The sequence below is a fragment of the Poecilia reticulata genome, linkage group LG2 (assembly GCF_000633615.1).
Source record: "Poecilia reticulata strain Guanapo linkage group LG2, Guppy_female_1.0+MT, whole genome shotgun sequence".
NCBI lineage: Eukaryota > Metazoa > Chordata > Actinopteri > Cyprinodontiformes > Poeciliidae > Poecilia > Poecilia reticulata.
This window is the reverse complement of record NC_024332.1, coordinates 19,332,172-19,353,236: the sequence shown is the minus strand read 5'-3', so window position 1 is coordinate 19,353,236 and position 21,065 is coordinate 19,332,172. Positions and strand designations below refer to the sequence as shown.

General features: G+C 38.6%; 2 protein-coding genes across 2 annotated transcripts; one reads left to right on the top strand and one right to left on the bottom strand.

Annotated features, from left to right (window-relative positions):
- Nucleotides 1–77: 77 nt before the first annotated feature.
- LOC103480932 (NACHT, LRR and PYD domains-containing protein 3-like) lies at nt 78–9,916 on the bottom strand. Its single transcript, XM_008436134.2, has 13 exons — nt 9,838–9,916; nt 8,011–8,118; nt 7,848–7,934; nt 7,533–7,631; nt 6,655–6,720; nt 6,165–6,243; nt 5,835–6,063; nt 3,156–4,950; nt 2,893–3,066; nt 2,495–2,668; nt 2,176–2,349; nt 1,909–1,955; nt 78–1,810 (listed from the first exon to the last, which is right to left on the bottom strand). Exons 2-13 carry the CDS (start codon nt 8,085–8,087, stop codon nt 1,242–1,244), a joined length of 3,570 nt encoding a protein of 1,189 aa, XP_008434356.1. The 5' UTR covers nt 8,088–8,118; nt 9,838–9,916; the 3' UTR covers nt 78–1,241.
- A 2,010-nt stretch (nt 9,917–11,926) lies between these two features.
- On the top strand, nt 11,927–19,651 carry LOC103480962 (uncharacterized). Its single transcript, XM_008436181.1, has 8 exons — nt 11,927–12,157; nt 13,293–13,543; nt 14,648–14,920; nt 14,992–15,096; nt 15,193–15,525; nt 16,923–17,249; nt 17,558–17,890; nt 18,631–19,651. Exons 2-8 carry the CDS (start codon nt 13,522–13,524, stop codon nt 18,744–18,746), a joined length of 1,509 nt encoding a protein of 502 aa, XP_008434403.1. The 5' UTR covers nt 11,927–12,157; nt 13,293–13,521; the 3' UTR covers nt 18,747–19,651.
- Nucleotides 19,652–21,065: the final 1,414 nt, after the last annotated feature.

Here is a 21,065-nt window from a genome sequence, read left to right as displayed (position 1 = left end):
AAACAGCATGTGACATTGAATAAACAGTAAGAAAGAGAAAATATTTTTTTTTAAAGATAAAAACATACTTTTGTTACGGAATTTAAGCACCTGTCATCGCTGGACACCGTCCGTTTAACACAGGTATTATCCAGGCCCCGTCGCCTAACAGGACAAGGTCTCCAACCTTGCAGCACCAGGTTCCGTCCACCTGTCACGCAATCTAGATCTAGGACTAGTTGAAGGGTCCTTTAATGAAAATTAAATTTTCTAGGAAGCTGCAGCAGAAGTATGAATAAATATGCATATTTTCTGAGATATCTACCAAACAAAAGCTGAAAAAGAAAATATGAAGAAGCCACATGCATTTAATAGGTTGAAAATGGGTTTTTATTAATAAAATGAGTAACAAATGCCCACAGTTCATCACTGGATGGTTTTACATAAGGAAATAAAACTAACATCACAGAATAAACAAGAGCTAACTACAGTCTCAATAAATTACAAAAGCTTCCAGCTTAGATAGTTAATCAAGCTGCATGAACTGAATACAAACCACCATGACATTTATAGATCTGATCGATTTGAATGTAACTGCAAAAAGCAATGAACAAAAACAGAAAAACACGTTATTAAAGATCATTGTTCTACTTATAATTATTAGAAACTAAGTAGTAACAAATTGCTCCTAATTTCACCCAATAACATAATCACTGTATGAAGAGGAAATACATTAATTAAAACAAAAATCAAAAGAAAATAGAGCAAAAAATATAATTTAAAAGATTCAGAATCTTAAAACCGATTCATCTGAAATGTCTTTGAATGAAACAGGATGTCCTCATTATATTGAGGTTTTAAAAATAAAAACAGCAACATTTTGTGCTGCATAATAGCAACTGTTTGACAGATGAAGTGATTATTCCTTTAATATAGTCAGATACTGACTGGATGAAGATAAAATGAGCTGATGGGTCAGGCAACTTTAATCAGTTCATCAGAAAAGACTCCTGACACACATTGTGAAACTACACAAATTCAGTTATTACTTGGACATTCATGGTAAAAATGTGTTATAAGGTCTGGATCAGGTCCAACATGTTTAATTAGTTTTTTTGTACTGAAACTGGACTACAAAGTCTCTGTGGTTGATTAACATTTTTGAAATTGCGCCATGTTCATGACTGAAACCCGGCCATTGTGTTTTTATCTATGACACCATAAGAAGCTAATGCTGACAGACTAGACGGGTGTTTCCTGATCTAAACCAAACAGAGAGACACAGAGGAACCGGGCCTGAACCCAACTCCAAACCCAGGATAGAGAGGTTCAGAGAAGGTGGTACTGAAGGTGTGAATGTGGATCAGGGAGTCAGAGCAAACTTTGTAGAAGGACAGAGTCCCAGCAGGATGGTCAAGATAGACGGCTAGTCTGCTGGTGGGAGAGGAGGAGGAGGAAGAGGTGGAGGAAGAGGAGATGGAGTTGAGGCGAACTGATGTTCCTTTGTTATTGTGGTAGACGGAGTAAATCCCATCAGAGCAGAACAAACTCCAGGACTTATCATTGTATCCAAACTCACAGTTGTCACTGTCTCCCTTCCTTGTGATTCCTCTGTAACTCACTGACACATGAACTCTCCCTTTTCGCTCCACCTCCCAGTAACAGCGACCAGTCAGGCCAGTTGTGCAAAGGAGCTGACGACACCAGTCAAATCTGTCTGGATGGTCAGCATACCGCTGATCCTCYTCCACATGGGTCACCTTCCTGTTGCCGTCGGACAGCTGGAGGTTTCTGTTCACTGAGTTTATGTCGATGGTGAGTCGACAGGAATCTGATGGAGAGAACAAACACAATGCAGATATTGATCTAAAATCTGTTTAGCCTTTGTAGATAGGAGGGTTGAATGCGATCTGTTAAAAACCCACTTACACTTCCTCAGACCTGGTTTCAAGTACTGAACTCCAGCAGGATCCATCCTGAAAGGAGGAAAGTCGGATAATTAGGAACCAGGAAGGTTTAGCCTAGAAAGCTCATACTCAAATGGATTAAAAGGTTTTTTCACCAATATGGAAACCATAGGAGGAGGAATGAGGAGGAGGAATATGAGGAGGAATATGAGGAGGAATGATGCTCTTCAAAGATTGTTTATACAATTTTTGAAGAGTTTGTTTGGGTTAAAAAATACACATAATCTACCTGAGAGTCTCCAGTCTGGAACGCTCATCTTCAAATCTAGTCATCAGTACTATTTTTCCATCTTSTCCTGGATCGTTGTAGCTCAGGTCCAGCTCTCTCAGATGGGAGGGGTTAGAGGTCAGAGCTGAGGCCACATAAGCACAGCCCTCCTCTGTGATCAGACATCCTGAGAGGCTTTAAATATAAAAAAACACACATTGTGAACCCTGRTGATATTAGAGTGCATGTGCAGTCTGTGTTCTGTGCTCTTAACGTTGCAGTAAAAAAGCATTTTTTTAATGAAAATCCTATAAATGAAAAATATTTGATTAATGCCAACCTGACAGTCTCCAGTTTACAGTTTGGACTGGCCAGTCCTGTAGACAGGAGGTTGACTCCAGAATCATTTAGATCGTTGTTTGTCAGGTCCAACTCAATCAGACTGGAGGACTGAGAGCTCAGCACCGAGGACARATGACGGCAGCTTCTACCTGACAAGTTACAGGTGCTCAGTCTGAAAAGGTCATATTTCAATATATGAAAAAGTTATAAAGTATTTATTGTCAGTTATCTGTTATTTCAGTGTCCATTGTGGGTTTTCAATCATTAATACCATCAATTTTTACCAAATGTGTATCTTTAATAAATGTACTTCATTGAGATGAAGAATCTTTCACTTAATTGCTTAGTGGTTTGACTCAATGCATTTCAAAAGGTTAATAAACTCATGTTTCTTGCCTGAGAATTTCCAGYTGACATTGTGGACTCTCCAGTCCAGCACACAGCAGAGCAACTCCTGAGTCCYTCAGGTTGTTGTTGCTCAAGTTGAGTTCAGTCAGGTTTGATGAAGAGGAGCCCAGCACTGAGGAAAGAGCTTCACAGCTTCTGTCTGACAGATTACACTGGCTCAGGCTGAAAAATAAGAGAGTATGGTAACCATTTTCTCTCATTCCACTGCTTTATTTATCTGCGTGACAAAAGAAGTGAAGCTGCATACTCACAGAGCTTTCTTTGATTGTTTGATCACTGGAATCAACCTTAGAAAAGCTTCCTCTGAGGGTGAATACTTCTTCAGGTCAAATACATCAAGACTTTGTTCAGAGGAGATTAATATGAAAGCAAGAGCTGACCACTGGGCAGGAGACAACCGTTCTGCRGAGAGACTTTCTGAACTCAGAGACTGTTGAATCTCCTCCACTAAGGAACGATCATTGAGTTCATTCAGACAGTGGAACAGATTGATGCTTTTCTCTGCAGASAGATTCTCACTGATATTCTTCTTGACGTACTGAACAGTTTYCTGGTTGGTCTGGGAACAACATCCAGTTTGCCTCAACAGACCGTCAAGGAGTCTCTGATTGGTCTGCAGGGAAAGACCCATGAGGAAGCGCAGGAACAAGTCCAGGTGTCCATCAGGACTCTGCAGTGCCTTGTCAACTGCACTCTTGTAAATATCTGTTTCTGCAGATTGATCTTCTCTTGCATCACAGCTCCAGGATGTCGACTGTTCCTCCATCAGATTGACTCCAGAGTTGATGAAGGTCAGATRAACATGAAGAGCAGCCAGAAACTCCTGAACACTCAGATGGACGAAGCAGAACACCTTGTCCTGGTACAGCCCTCTCTCCTCTCTAAAGATCTGTGTGAACACTCCTGAGTACACTGAGGCTGCTCTGATATCGATGCCACACTCTGTCAGGTCKGATTCATAGAAGATCAGRTTTCCTTTCTGCAGCTGATCAAAAGCCAGTTTTGCCAAAGACACAATGATTTTTCGACTTCCAGGACTCCAGTGTTGATCTGTTTCAGGCGCTCCATCATATTTGATCTTCCTCAGTTTGGTCTGAACCACCAGGAAGTGGATGTACATCTGAGTTAGAGTCTTTGGAAGATCCTCTCTCCCATTTGCTTCTAGCACATCCTCTAGGACTGTAGCAGTGATCCAGCAGAAGACTGGGATGTGACACATGATGTGGAGGCTTTGTGATGTCTTGATGTGGGAGATGATGTTGCTGGCCTGATCYTCATCTCTGAATYTYTTCCTGAMGTACTCCTCCTTCTGGGGGTCATTGAACCCTCTAATGTCAGTCACTCTGTCAGCAAACTTATCTGGGATCTGATTGGCTGCTGCAGGTCGTGTGGTTATCCAGAGGAGAGCAGAGGGAAGCAGTTTCCCCCTGATGAGGTTTGTCAGCAGAACATCCACTGASCTGGACTCTGTAACATCAGTCAGGATCTCMTTGTTGTTGAAGTCCAGAGGAAGTCGACTCTCATCCAGACCATCAAGGATGAACAGAACCTGGAACTGTTCAAACTGACTGATTCCTTTGGTTTCTGTAAAGAAGTGATGAATCAGTTCCACCAAGCTGAACTTTTTCTCCTTCAGTACATTCAGCTCTCTGAAGGTGAACGGAAATATAAACTGGGTGTTCTGGTTGGTTTTGCCTTCAGCCCAGTCCAGAGTGAACTTCTGTGTTAAGACTGTTTTCCCAATGCCAGCCACTCCCTTTGTCATCACTGTTCTGATTGGTTGATCTCTTCCACGTGGGACTTTAAAGATGTCTTCTCGTCTGATTGTTGTTTCTGGTCTGTGTTGTTTCCTGGATGCTGTTTCAATCTGTCTGACCTCATGTTCCTGGTTGACCTCTCCAGTTCCTCCCTCKGTGATGTGGAGCTCTGTGTAGATYTGGTTCAGGAGGGTTGGACTTCCKGCTTTAGCGATTCCCTCATACACACTCTGGAACTTCTTCTTCAGGTTTGACTTGAGTTTGCGTTGACAATTTCCAGCACGAGTCCCTGCATGGGGACAGCACATTGTGAGGCCTGGACAGGTTGCTGTAGTTGGAGAGATTGACCAATAAAAATAGCTAGCTGTATTATGCAGCACTGGGTCAACCCAGGGAGCAATTTTCTTCACAGTCCTGTCTACTCTTTACAAACCTAACTTCCAGTCGAAGTCCAGGTCTGGACTTCGACAGAATAGTTGGTTGTTTCAAGACAGACAGGAAAAACTATATAAAATCCTTGCCAAAGACTTTTTTTTAACATGATCTGCATCAAATACCTGCAACTGACTGAAACAAGGAGATGGGTAGACTTTCTAGCCACCTCTTTGGATGCATGTAGATTGACAGTAGAGTTCATGTCATAGCAAATCAGCAGCAGTTGTACCGTTTACTGACACTCAATGTTGACACTACTGCATCACAGTTTGAATTTGGTAGCTGTCTATGTGTGTTTTTGAAGGTTCTTCATCTGTAGTTCAATGCTACCTGTAACATTTTAGGTGTACTGGGTTCAAGAATTAATACTAAAATGGGTTTTTATCTTGTGCATTGTTGCTATGTTTGTTTTTTGTTTTTTTTTTACAGTATTTTACTCTAAATACATAGTTCCCAAAGTTTATATTTCATGAGCAGCACACTGGTCACCACAGGTGATGTTTAAATGAAGAAGAAGCTGCTGAATCCAGAACGTCATTGAGCTCACATGACTGTCTGCTGCTCTGTTTGATTAAGATTTTCTGTATTTGTTCATTTCTCTTCTTTGATTTCAGTTTGTTGCAGGTTGGACTTTGCTGCTTATCTGTTATATACATTTATGAATGAAAGAATGCATTTTCACATGTAATCATGTTTTAATTGTTCAACATAATAGAATTGTTGTAGAAATCCTCTTACTGCACTGCAGACGGTCAGCCAGCTCCTCCTGCTTCATCATCCTCAGGAAGTTCAGGGTGATCTTAATCACCGCCTCTCTGCTGCTCCTCCTCTGCTCTTCATCATCACCCCCCATCACCTCCTCATCCTCACTCTGACCCTCTGAGCATTCTTTGTCATCTGGACTCAGAGCCTTCTGGATCTTCTTCAGCTCATTCTTCATGAAAGTGACAATGTTTTCCTCCAGCAGCTGGAACAGGATAAAACATGAATCCATGAACACCGAATCCATGTTGGACAGATGGTCTAAAAAACAGCATGACGTTGACTGAACAGAACTGATGTACTGACCATAAATATGGAGTCCAGCTGTGTTTGATGCAGCTGGACAGATGGACCAGTGGGAACCTCTGAGCTCTGCTGGTCCAGTCTGTGGAGGAACCAGGAAACATTAACCCATATTCTGTCTGTCCACACAGAGACAAACTTAGATGATGCTTCTCTGCAGATCTGAGTCAGAATGAGCTTTGCATCTACATCTTCACTCTTCAAGAACAGTCTTCTCCATCTCTTCACCTAAAACCTCCACCCAGTAATGAATTTAAATATCATAAAACACTAACATTTACTTTTATCGCCAGTGGACTGCTCTCAGGAGTGAAAGGAAACTAAAGATGACAGTGCGAAGTAGGAGGAGAGAAAAGGTGAAGGAATGGTACCTAATAACCTAATAAAGGATAAGTTGAACAGATTTTTAGTTCAAGTCTGTGAAAACGACTCTAATCTTAAAACTCATGCATAAATAAAATCCTTAAATTTTTTGCATTGGTAAGAGTCTTACCTTTGGTCATCAGAGGAGAGATGTTTGAGTTCAGATTCAAGCTGGTTGTCATTTTTCAGCCTCTTCCTAACAAAACACACAAAGATCCAGACTGATGTCAAATAAAAACAGCTTTTCAGTTTTCTAAACCTTAAAAATGGCAGCACAGGTTCCATCGGTGTTTACTGACATCTAAATATGAAACACTGAGATATTTTAGGATCTGTTTACTGCTGACTGGGACTGAAGCGCTGAAAGAAAAACAGCAGAAAAAGTCTGTTTTCTTCAGGTTTAAATATCCAGAACAGAATAAAACAACCACCTTCTTTATTAAGAAATAATTACACTAGCTTTTAAATTAGCTCTGATTTTATAGTTCAGCCCAAAATTATTCATACTCCTGGCAGGTTTAAATTTTAATAAAATCAGTCAATTTAAAGGGAAAAAAAATTATAAACTTCATACTTTTCTCCATAATCAGAGGGAAAGAATTACAAGAATCAACTGTTTTAATCTTGGAGCAGCACTAATGTTTATCTTCCTCCACAGATTCTCAACATCGTATCGATATTTCTTTAGATAAATTTATAAAATGCTCCAACAGGTGGTTTCCACAAAGTTGAAATCTAAGATGGCAGCAGGTGATGCAGCTCTTACATCATTACATGTTTTCTCCCTATTAATAAACTTTCACATCTTGTTCTGCTGCTGGAGACTTTTCTAGGTTCCTCATTTCTCCCAAACGTTGCTAAAGACCCGGAAAGTCCCGAAAAACATTCAATCATGACTTTTAAAATACAAAACCTCTGGTTGATCATAGAATCAGATGTAAAAACAGGTTGGTTTATTTTATGATCATGTTAGTAGAACATTGGGCAGAACATTTGGACCYRGCTCACCTCTTTGCTGCTGGAGGCTGGTCTGATTTAAACAGAATAATAATGTCCTTGGACTGGTTGCTCTTCCATGACACACAGCTGGGCTCAGCTGTGTGACTCCTGCACAATAATAAAAGGTCAATCAGAAATAGATTGGTGATAAATAGTGTGGAATCCCCGGTTACTAGCAGCATGACTGGATTACTTTCCAATAATCACATTAATATGTTTATATAAAATCATCAAATTTCAGAGAAAAAATATTTTGTCAGATGATAAAAGGCTAACTTTGTAAAAAATAAATAAATAAAAAACTCAAACTTAGATCCAGCTCACCTCTTTGAGTTGTTGCTGCTGAAGGAAACACAGCTGGATCCGGGTTCAGGTTCTGGTTCAGGTTCTGGTTCTAGTTCTGGTAATGTCCTGTGAATGTAGATGGTTTGGTGATTCCACTGCTAAACTTTGACCTTTCCTGGACAGGTAAAGGTCATGACCTCACCTCTGGTCCTCATGTCCCCCAATGAGAGACATTTTGGAGGGAAGGACTGTGTCCTCTCTGTCCTCACACTGATCCATGCTGCCACTAGGTGGCGCTTGCTCCACTCACCTAAAACAGAAATACAAAGAGGTTTGATACATGGACTCAATTTAATTATTTTATATTCATGTTTTATTGAATTTATATTTATTTTCTAAATCAAATTAGAATCAAATGTTGAAATGATTAATGCTGTAAATAATTTGTTTAATCAATAGAATGGAAAATTATTGATAATTTTGTGTTTTCAGGAATCTGAGACGTTTAGATATAAATGGCAGGAGACACTCGTCCACATGACCTGTGAGTTAAACCATTCAAGAACAAAAACATTCAACTTATTGATTCGGAACTAAAATAAAACCATAAATTAAAATGTATCTTATGAGTTTTAATGTGACATCTGAAGGTAGATTATCAGAGCTGAGAAGTTTTGTCTGATGGAGACCAAATCCAAAAAACCTGAAACCAGAGGCTGAGTACAAAAACATGCCACACTTTTCAGATTTATATATATGTTTCTTCTACTTTAAAGTTATGGGAACTATGATCCCACTAAGATAATTTCAGTTTGTGATGGTAAACATTAAGGTAGAACATGAAAAATTATTACTTTATTATTAATCCCTGATTATTTCATGATTTCTGTTGACTGAAGTCAGAGGTGGCAGAGGACCAGAAATTACTCAACATATTTTTGCAAAAGTAAAAGTACTTTTACTTTAGGTAAAAGTTCACTCAAGTACTGAGTGACTGATCAAGTTATCTATAATTTAATATTGAAAAAATTACATCATCAGATGCACAGAAATATAATGTTGAGTGAAAATGTTGGTATTTTCAGGACAAAAATGACAATAATTCATATAAGTAACAAACAATAACAAAATCCGGTAAAACAAAATGTTTTCAGATTTAATTAAAAAACTAATAAAACGTTAACAGAAACTGCGGGTGTGTGTGTGTGTGTGTGTGTGTGTGTGTGTGTGTGTGTGTGTGTGTGTGTGTGTGTGTGTGTGTGTGTTTTGGTTAAAACGTGTGTTTTTCATTCAGTGCATAGAAAATCCAGAAATTTTTCTCTAGTTAGAAATACTTCATAGTAAAATTACTACTCACCCTGCCAGCATGTCTAGGTGGGCCCCATGTGGGGGAAAGGAGGGCTGATATATGGGTCCCATACGGGCTTGTCCGCGGGTTCCACAGTGGCCCCACATKGGTTTRTCCATGTAGRGCYRCAGCCYACATGGRCMMWMCMWKGTGGKSSSMCCACMWKGKWKKGYCCATGTRGGCTGYRGCYCTACATGGAYAAACCMATGTGGGGCCACTGTGGAACCCGCGGACAAGCCCGTATGGGACCCATATATCAGCCCTCCTTTCCCCCACATGGGGCCCACCTAGACATGCTGGCAGGGAAGTAAAAGTAAAAAGCACAAAGTAGTAAAAGGTATTTCAGAAAATACATTTTCAAAGAAGTTACTCAAGCAAATGTAACTAACTCTGAAGTTTTGAGTTAGTCCAATGAAATGTTAAAATTCTTATCAATGATTAATGTCACATTGTTTTCCCTCAACATTATTAGTATTTAATATAAATATCTATGGATCCTATGAACGGCTTCCAGCTCCTGGCCGCCCGTGTTTTCTTCTGCAGGCAGATTTTCATCGGTCCCTTCCAGTTTCGGCTGGGAGTTACTGGGAACTATGGAGCGGAAGTTTCTGCTGATTCTGAACGGAATGAGTTTTAAAACGATCTAAATCATCACAACGAAAGAAATGTTAAGTTTCTTACCCACAGATTGAAATTTATGCGGCAAATCCAAACTGCGTCAAAATGAGGAAAGTGAAAATAAAACTCAGAGACGTTCAGGGACCAAAATAAAAGTCAGAGGAAGTCAGACTCAAATTTAAAACAGATGGGAATTTAAAGAAATTATCCTGTTTAACTGATTRTATTTTCTCCTTTTAAATATTTAGTTTTGACTGTTCTATTAATGAGTTAGCAGAAATTAAATAAAAAGGTTTAATTGGACATTTTTCACTGAAGTCACATGACAGCCGAGATGACGTCACACAGTCAGCCTCAAGTATATCCCTGTAGAAGGGTAATCACGTGCTTCATACGGGCGTAATTCTAGGATTAAACAGGTTATGATAATATACAGCAAATAGTATTAATGTGGTGTTATATTGTATTATGGGATAGAATGTTTCAGGTAATAAAACCTGATGAAATATTGTTTATGAACAATGCAAGTCAACAGAAAACCAGATTATCGGCATCATGTACATGTCATTCATGTGTGTAGAATAAGGAACATGATAAATAAGTGATCATGTTTTCTATGATAAATAAGTTTTATTCCTTAAAAATATAAATATAAATGTTGTTTGGCTTCAGATTTAATGTGCTTTATTCATTAAAATTGAATTTTGTAATTCATATAGTCTCACATTTTTTTCTCTAATATATTTAGATTTTTTTCTGCTAAATTCTGTCGCGAAAATCTCATGGTTTCTTGATAAACTGGAGCTGCAGTTCTCCCACAAGAGGGAGATAAATCCTGTAACCTTTGATTTGATTTGATTTGATTTCATTTCATTTGATTTAATTTTATTTTATTAGAGCCATGCTAGCCAAGCTTAGCATGGCTCAAGTTCATTTGTAGAACTTGAGCAGAGAAGGAGATTCTGGCTGCAGATGTTTTCACCACCAAACTTCAATCTTCAAGGATTGTTTAACATGCTATCTTATTTTGAAAGGAATCACAGGAAGCAGCAGTTTTGCTGCTCTGTTGGCTGAAAAGCTGAAAATGAAAGTTTGATGTAATGACCTGAAAACAAACCAGTTCGTTCTGTGAAAAACCAAACATGTTGACGGTTTTAATTGTTGATCTAATAATCCATCAGATTTTCCTTCATTTACAGTAAAACTTAGTTCTGATAAGAGGTGAACATGTTCTAAACTTTCCAGGGACCTGAAACTAATATATTGATTAATAAAGTTCAAATCAGAATTAATTATGAAATAAAGTTAACTTACAGTTTCTTTAAGTAAAACAGAAACAGAAGAAGACTTGATTGAAGAAAACAAACTCGGTGGCAGATGAGAAACTTCCTGGAACGAGTCTGTACTGGACCTGAGATGGAGACGGCGGAACCAGYTCACCTGCAGYCAGAACTTCACCTGAGATGGAGGCTGAGCAGGAAGGAAGAAGAAGAAAACGGACCATAGCAGTCTGAGTGATTCTGGTTTGGACGTTGTTCTAATGAACCGACATAAACACATAGAAATGGACAATTCACTTTAATCCTTTATGAAAATTTTATTTAATTAAAAAGAAACACATTTCATCTTAATCTGATTTAATCAGAATTTAGATTTAAAAGTATGAAACGCAAATATGTCAAAGAAATATTTCATTTTGAAGAATGTTGACATGGAATCATTCATCATAAAAGTATGAGAGCAATATCATATATTTATTTATATTAAAGAAAAACATTTTATTTTCTTACGATCCCACAAACAAAACAAACATCTTTTAGAACAGGAATAAACTTTACAGCAAAGCAAAATACTTTTTATTTTAATGAATTTAGTTCAGTTCAGTGTCTTTATTGCTCCCTAAAGGAGATATTTGAATTTCAAAACACGAAAACAACATAAAATACATAAACAATGTTAAAAACATACTAAACACACAAGCAGAAATGCATAAGATGGAAGTTAAAACTCACAAATATTTTTTATATGATGGCAATTTTTACCAGATCCAGGGGAAACTGGGACAATGTACTGAGCAGGAAATATTGATTTCTCTGTTTTCAAGATTCATTTTATTTTTGCATCGAACCGTTTTCTGCTGAGTCATCAACTTCCTGGTTGATTCCTTCCAGAGTTTGGCTCGGTTCCTGCATCATGTTGGATCTGTTAATGATTTGCTGTTTACAATGTTAACTCAGCTATGAAGCTGCTTTCTCTTCCTGTGGTTCCGACTCGTCTGTAACTGGCCAAAGCCGTATGGATCAGCAGTTTTCCAGGATTCCTGAGGATTTTTCCGAACTTCTCCTCGGACTTTAGCTGCGTTTAGGTGCTCTTGTCCTGTCAGGTATTTATTCTTATGTTTCTCCATCCCATAATTTACTCTCAACTTGAGTATTTTGCTTCTTTAAGCACATTTGTATGCTACGTTTTGATTATAAGACTAAATCACATTAAATCACATTAGCCTAAATCTGAGCATTTATTATTCTCTCAAAAGATCAATTATTAAAGAAGAACTAATGTAGTTCTGTAATTTGTCCAGCAGAGGGCGATGCTGACCAGTTCAGTTCAGCTCCTGCTGTCAGTTTTTAAACAAATCTCCATACGGAAGAAAGACTGGATTCAGAACGATGCGTTTGGGTCACGTTGGACTTTTCAGCTCAGGAATAATTTATGTTCTGATTCGTTTTCATTTATTCAGCAAAAAGCAACAAAACATAAAAAATACCACCAGCTGAAATGGGTCGGAAGATACACCAAATAATTTATTCAAAATCTGTAGGTAATTATCAATAAATCACCAGAATCTGATTGATTTAATGAATCTCTGAAAGGTCAATTAAATCCCTGACCTTTCAATCTAGGGTCAAGGTCACTCTGGTTGAGTTACAGCTGTTAGAAGTAAAAATAAAAATAAAAAGAAAAAAAAAGAAAAATTCAAAAATACTTTAAATCTTTCATATATATATAGTTGTAGTGGCTGATGGTAGAGAGGGTCTCTGTAGCAGTCTGTGTTACAGTGAATGTGAAGAAACCTCTGACTGAAAATACTGTTTTGTTCTAAAATCCACAATTTCCTTAACTTTATGTAAAATCCATCATTCCCAGTAGTTCCACAATTAAAGAATGGAGCAGATTGATGATTAATTTAAGGTTTTACAGACAAAAAAATACATTTACATATTTATATACAAAAAAAAGTATTTATCATTGATTACACTTGAAGATTTAAAAAGAGGATAATAAACACAAAAAAAACCTTTGGAAATATTTCATTTAATGCAGCAACTGTGTTTATATTTTGGATCAATAATTTAAATACTCATTTTCTACAAAAAATACACTACTTTTCTCTATTAAATGTTGTCTATTTAATATATTATTGAAGAGATGAAAGCAACAAACATCTTAAGAAATAAATCTCTTCAGTTTCTCAGCATTTTGTCCGTTTTAAAGCTGCTTTTCTTCTCTTGTCTCAGCAAGAAGCAGCTTCGACCCGAGGCTTTTAAAACAACCTGCGTCCAATCAGAGTGCAGACTGATGGAGGGGGCGGGATCTGAACCCTGACCAACTGGTTCTGGTGAAGATTTTCGTTTCTGGATCAAACAGAACAGGTTCAGAATCACCTGGAGCCACCGAGCAGCAGAGAGTTTCACCAGAATGAGTCCAGACGGTTTCTGATCTGTTCGTTCTGACAGGAAGAAGAAAATGAACTGGATCCTCCTGCATGGTAAGATCCGGTTCTTCTGGGTCCGGTTCTGCTGGAGCTGAAGTTTATCAGTGAGACTGTTTGGATATTTGACCGTCTTTGTGGGTTGAAGGTTTGAAGATTGAATAAGCCCCGCCTCCAGACTGTTTCCTGCCTGTCTATTGGTCCACTTCATGATGTCAGCTGAAACCAGGATAAATACTAACACAGACTGAATTCAGGATCTAAAATAATTTTTCATAACCTCAGGGATCCATTCTAGGATCTATTTTCTGTTTATATAAATCAGTTTATTGATCAACATTAAGCTCATTTGTTCATCTCTATGCAGATGACACAGATCTTTATGTGCTTGTCTATAAATATCTGCAGTTTGTTACTAGCACATAACATTGTGCTCAATGTTCCCAAAATTAGATCAAAATATGGAGAAATATCTTCACATTATGCTGCAGAAAAACACTGGAATGAGTTTCAAAAAGCTCCTTTGTATCAATAGAAACTTTTAAAAATATTTTAAAGAAGAACCTGTCTGAAAAATTCACAAATTTAAAGCTGCAGTTTGTAACTTTTATAAAATGATTTTAGATATTTGTTGAAGCTGTTATGACAGTTTATTCTGGGACAATCTGTGAAAAGATTGATGGATCGATGTTCACTCTGAGCTGCTATTGCTCTTTGGTTGTTTTTGGTGCATTACTTCAATCAGAACCAGATTAGCGCTGCCAATCTACTCATGTACCTCATAAAGGTGGCAAAACAACTTACCAGGAAAATCAATTATCAGCTGTCATCAGTGGCTATGCTAGCTAGCTTTAGCATTTAGAGAAACGCTGGCAGCTCCACACCAGATTATGACTGACAGCACTAAGCCCCACCTCCTGGCTGTGATTGGTTGCTTCCAGTTATCACTGGGAGAACGCAGAGGATTGATTTATTTTTCACAATTTATCTGTCATCATGGAAACAGTTTTAATAAATATGTGAAGAAATATTTACCATAAAAGCTTTAAAGTCAGATTTATTTTCTGCTTTTGTCTCAGGATTGTTTTCATTGTTTTATGACATTGTTGCTCCTGCTACTTCTTAAACCCGTTGCCATGACAACCGTCTCTGTCCTCTCAGTGTCCCTACTGGTCCCTGCGGTCCAGATGTCGGTTCTGAACGGTTCTACGGTGGACTGGACCCACTCCAACCTCAGCCTGCCCACTGCCAACACAACACGGGGAGAAGAGCTGACGGATCAGTACCCGCTCAACAGAACCACAACCGCCGCTCCGCAGACAGGAAACCTGACCCTGCGCGTGACCTCTGACCCAAGAACTTCCACCAGGCAGACCTCCACCAGGCAGACCTCCACCAGGCAGACCTCCACCAGGCAGACACCTCAGGTCAAAGGTCAGGAGCTAACCTGCTGCTGTAGCAGCTGACGGGTCGCAGATGAAGATGTTGCTAATTTTTCTCCGCAGGGCCGTTTCCAGCGTGGGCCAGAGTCCTGCTGGGTTCTCTGGCGGTTCTGGTTCTGGTCACTTCTGGAGGCGTTTTCTGTCATTTTAGGCACAACTTCATGAGAGGTGAGTCAGAGAGATCAAAACAAACCAACGAAAGGCCCCCGCGCCACAGTTTGGCTCCTCTGAAGCCGATCTTCTTCTTCTTCTTCCTCCTCTCAGGTTACATTAAAAGCATTGAGGTGGACTCCGGTCAGCCGTTTGTCCTGCTGCCCTGCAGGACCAACGTTCGCCTGCCAAGTGACGCCAGGGTGGAATGGACAGATCGCCATGGCAACAAGGTCCATGTCTACCAGAACCACTGCACCGTCCCAGAGAAGCAGATCCAGTTCTACAGAACCAGGACGGAGATGAGCGTGGACCTGCTGCAGACGGGAGACCTGAGCCTGACGCTGAAGCTCCCCACAGGCGCAGACACGGACACCTTCACCTGCTGCGTCTACAGCCGCAGGAAACGCATCCTGATGAAGAAACAGGTTCAGCTGGAGGTCAAAGGTCAGCTGACGGGCTGGGGTCAGAGCTTCACCTAAACCATGTTGTCCTCYCTTAATACTGTTCAACCGTCATGGCCGCCCCTCTTCTTCTGTGCTTGTTGCCTCTGGTTGCCCTGGTATTATGCTACAGCAGTTACCATAGCAACATGACTCTGTCCAGTCTCAGTCCRTCCTCCGATCTAACCTTTGGGTGTTTCAGCCAATATTTCTGACATAAATGGGATGTTTGGAGTTTTAATAACATTTAGATGCTTTTATTAAAATTTTATATTACAAAAAAATGGCAAAAACAAAATCTTAGCAAGTAATTTTATTCTAATTTCTAGTGTAAATATTGCAATACTCTTGAAATAAGATTAAACTATCTTACAAAGTAATTTTTCAGCAAAATATAGGAGCTTGTTTAAGTGAATATTTTTTAACATTGAAGAAAAACAAAACATTTTCCCATGTAAAAGTTATTAATTTTTCTTCAATATTAAGGAATTATTTATTTAAACAAGCTCCTTTACTTTTACAAAAAGTTASTTGTAAGTTAATTTTGTCTTATTTTAAGTGTAATAATATATTTTCACTAGAAACTAGACTAAAATACTTGGTAATATCTTGTGTTTTTGCCGAATATGCGTTCATATTGCTGATTCAGAAGAATCAATGCTGATCGTTAAACAACCTGGAGCTTTCCCCAACACGTAGCTGTAACTTCAGAAACAGTCGTTTCCATCGMGACACGCTTTCACATTCCTCGGCACGTTCAGRCGTGTTGAAGCTGCCATATAAACTTGACACACTTCAGGTTTATTAGTGCAGAACATTTCAGCGACAACACAGTTCAACGAGCTTTAAGACAGAAACCATGAAACGAGAAACAAATGTTACACTTTGGCAAAAATCATCAAATAAATAGAACAAATAAATGAATTATGAAGTCTCTATTAACAAAATTAACCTTRAAAAAAGGGTTAGCTGAGACCAAAACACCAGAGTGAAGACTTTGTCAGTGTTTATCATTCAAATAAATTGATTATTTAATTAATGAAGTGATGAATGGATTTATTGTGACAGGCCTAACTTCTACTAATRTTAAAGTCATTTCTTCCTCCTGACCTGATGGAAAGTCCTACATTAATACAGTTTAATTGACTGGCATGTTGCAGTAATCAGTCATTAATCCTTAAATCCTGGAAATGTTCTTCAGGTGATAAAAGGCTGACTTTGTAATKGCATTTGTGTGACTCTGAASGTTCAGGTCTGACAGTTTAAGCTGTAATAAGTGGAGAAACATTCACTATGCCACGGCTTCCTCAGATCAAAACTTTGAGTTAAAACTGGAGATTTCCCCCCTCCCAATGCTCCTCCTGAAGCATTCTGGGTAATCTGTCTGTGTTGTTCTCTCAGTCCATCAGGTGGAGGTGTGTTCAGGTGCAGACAAAGTCCTGCTACCCTGCCAAACCTCAGCCGAGCTGTTCAAGTCTTGTAAAGTTGAGTGGAAGGACAGTGAAAACCGGATGGTGCACGTGTTTCAGGACGGTTCTGACCATCTGGAGAACCARGACCGGTTCTACAGGAACCGAACGGAGACAAACAAAGACTGGACACAAACTGGAGACCTCTCTCTGACTCTGAAACWCCTCACCTAYGAAGACAGCAACATCTACACCTGCAGYGTCTTCAGCCCGGAGGGAATCATCCTGTACAAGAAGCAAGTTCAGCTCAAGGTCGAAGGTCAGTGGCTGGAATCTGACAAAAAGTTTGGACATCCCTGCAATACTGACTGATTTTGATCAAAAGCTTAAATAAGTTTCATGTTTGTTTAATATTAAATATCACAACAAATATTAACAAACAGGAAGAATTGTAATGTCATATTGCTCTGCTTGTTYATCCCGGACGAGCCCCCAAAACCAGATCAGGTGTATTTTTTTAATGTTCAAGAGGAAAATGTCAYCCACTCTTATCATTAATGTTGGATTTTACACCCACAGAGTGACAGAAAAGCAACAGCTGATCTTTGTTGATCTTTGTTCTCTCAGACTGTCAGGTGGAGGTGGAGGAAGGGGCGGAGTCAGTCCGGCTGCCGTTCAAAGTGGCGCCTGAACTCCTTAAAGGCGCCAGAGTTGTGTGGTGGCGCTACRACCCGAGACCGGTGGTGACTGTTCATGCTTATAGATACCTTACTGATCAGCTGCAAGAGCAGGACCATCGCTATAGAACCAGAACCAAGATGAATGAAGACCTGCCGCAAACCGGAGACATCAGCCTGACCCTGATCCGACCCGGCGCCGACGCCACTGAGAGCTACAGGTGTGGCGTCTGGAGRGGAACAAAGCTGGTGGCGTGGACCACGGTTCTGCTCAAATTCAAAGGTTAGTCTACAGTGTATCAATCGATCGATTGATTGACCAATCAATCAACAGAGGAGGGCAGAGAACCCAAAACTTRTACTAAAGTTAGAGTAGCACTTCTTCAACATTTCTTTACTCTCGTCTTTACTCAAGGAAGAGTAAAAAGTATTTGGTACTTTCAGTTACTAACGTACTGAGTAACTGATCAAATGATCTATTATTTAATATTTAAAAATTATATCATCAGATGGATGAAAATGTAAATTTAGTGGAAATTTTAGTATTTTAAAAACTAAACTGACAATAATTCATATAAGTAGCAAAAAGTAACAAAATCAAGCAGAAGAAAATGTTTCCAAATATGTTTCTTTTAATAAAAATCTTATGAAACTAATAAAACCTGCAGCTGTATGTCTGGTCAGTTTTTTATTGAAACATGTTTGTTTTTCATTCAGTGGGTAGAAAATCCAGATATGTAGAAATACTTTATAATGAATGATATTCATAATATTTTCTGTCTTTTGGTCTGGATCTGTGTGTTCGCTATGTTTTGCACTTTGCCTGGTTTGGTTTGAGTAAAAGAGGCAGAAGCTTTTTGTGCCTYGATCTTGTTTTGTTTACARAAAACAGAAAACAGAGTAAATGTTTCRCTCGTCCCAGTTCCTCACATGACCAATCGTCTAGTCAAAGTTCTCAGAATATGAATATTTTCTTGCAGTTTGTTTCTTTATTCTTCTGATYGTTCTCCATCGTCTCTGCAGGAGGAGTCCAGGATCAGGATGAAGATCCTGGAATCAGGGACAGAAGCGACTCCATCGATATGACTCCGCTCATGTCTGCTGAGTCAAACAGCTCATTATTTGACACTCTGACGTGACCCACTGTAGAAAATGKGATGTCACTTCCTCTCTCAGAGTTTTTTGGTGGATTTAACTCTTCAATTTTCACTTTGAGAGCAGTTGACAAAACAAAAGCACTTTCTAAAATCCAGCAGGAATTGAACCAACAACCTTCTTGCTTGAGATTGGTTGACATCATCACTCCACCATGAGATCTTTTACTCTTCAAATGTTTCTCGTAGCAAATTTATCTGTTAATATACAACATCTCTGAGCCCGCTTTCTGTCATCTTTATTTCCTTGTGTAACTCGGTAAAATCAGCCTTTTATTAGGCCGTTTCCTCTAAATGCATCACCGTTATGTTTAGTTTTTAGTCATCAGAATCACATGATCCATTCAGCTGGTTTCTACTTCCAAACTACTTCCTGTTTCTTCCTTTTTGGTTCTATTTGCACTATAAGGCTCACAAAACAAATGTGACTAAGATCTGATCCACAAGTGAGCCTGGAGCCATGAAGTTTGTCATGAACTGAACTGTAAATGGAATTGGTGAGCTGTGAATAAAATGTTTGTTTGTAGCTTATGCTAATTGGTTAGCTGGCCATGTTAACTTTTTTTATCTTCTATGTTGAGTTGAACTTGGTAAATTAAATGCATGCTGTGTAATATTAAAAAGGTTAACTTGAGTAAAATTGAATTACTGATGACTGTTTAAAAATGTCTGGTTCTAGCAGGATGATATTTTACTAGTCCTGTTTGTTTTAATGAAGTGGAAACTGATCTTTTAATGGGGAAATTTGTGACTGTTTTTTTTACATCTTAAAAAGACCTTGTGCACATTAATCTTGAAAGCTAACTGYAGTATTGTGTATATATTTCTGTTTAGTTTTTTTTATGGTGTTCACTTATATTTTTCCAAATACATGGTACTGAAAACAATAATTATTCTCTTTGTTGTTGTTGTTAATTTTTTACATCCACTCCAGTATTTGTCCCTATACAAAACATCTACGTTTTACTATCTTAATCAATTATACACAAACTTACTTTTAAAAACATTAGTGAAAATCAGAAACCAGCTGCAGCTCTAAAACTCATCTTTATATTCAGAAAGGAGTTATTCCGCCCCGCCCTCTGTGGGCCATAATAGGAACTACAACCCTGATAATGCTGCATTATTTTTTCATTTTAGCGGCTACTGAGGGCCCCGGGGCCACTAGCCGAYTCTTCACCGGTAATATGAGCTGCAATGTCAGTGCAACAAACCGCCAAAGCTCAGGTGGAAGCAATAAAGTGTCGTAGAAAAGGACTAAATACTAAAGGAAGGGAGAAAATAAAAAAAGACAAGATAAAGGTATGTTTTAATGTGTTTCGGTAATTTAATATTTATCAGAAAGATTTGAGGAGATGCTAATAGAAAATTAGCTTGATAGCGACCGTGGACGGTCCAGTTCAACAGCCAAACATTTATGCTAGTCTTTGTGTTTGTGTGAAACTGAGTTTTGACTTTAAATGAATTAATTCTCTGTATATTTCATACGTTTTTTGGCTTCAAAACGCCGTGTTTGATAACATTTGATAATAATTAAAACTTCTCAATGTTTGACATTGTCTAGCAAAATGTTTTTACATCAGGCTACATAGTTACTGCTAATCTTGCACTTGTTTAACATTAGAGATTGAGTTTTACTAATAAAACAAATATAGAGGCCAACAACAGCTACTTAGAAATAATTATTTAAATTATTTTAGATGGAAATGTAGTAACCTAAAAAAAATATATATATTGCTAACCCATAAAATAAATAATGATTAAAATAAGAAAAAAAACTTCATAAAGGAGCAAAATAGGTAATTATACATTTGTTTAATTAAACAGACTATAATGGTTCAATGGTTCACTTGAAGTTGATAAATCAGTTAGCATARCAGTGATAAAAATAGAGTTGTATACAGTTAAGCTATGCTAAGCTAACAGGCTAYAAAAATAAATAAATCTACTGCATAGTTTTCACAGATCCGTGTTTGTTTGAGTAAATAGTTTTGTTCTTTAGGTTTTGACCTTCTGTTGCAATCCATTGTAATCTTGTGCTGAATTCACACCAGCCCTGTTTAAGACGCTTTAATCCAAATCCAGTCCGTTGGCCTAGTCAAAGTCCGGTTYGTTTGGGGAGGTGAGAATGGGTCATCAATCTTCGGTCTGGATTCAGTTCAAATGTGAACGGCAAGTGGACTGGAGAGCACTCCACAAGCAGGAAGTGGACTACAACACAGCCAAAGACTAATAACCGCTAAAATCTGACGGCTCTCCATCTGGTTCCTTTTGGTGAAGAAGGAAGTTTCTCTCAGTGTCTTC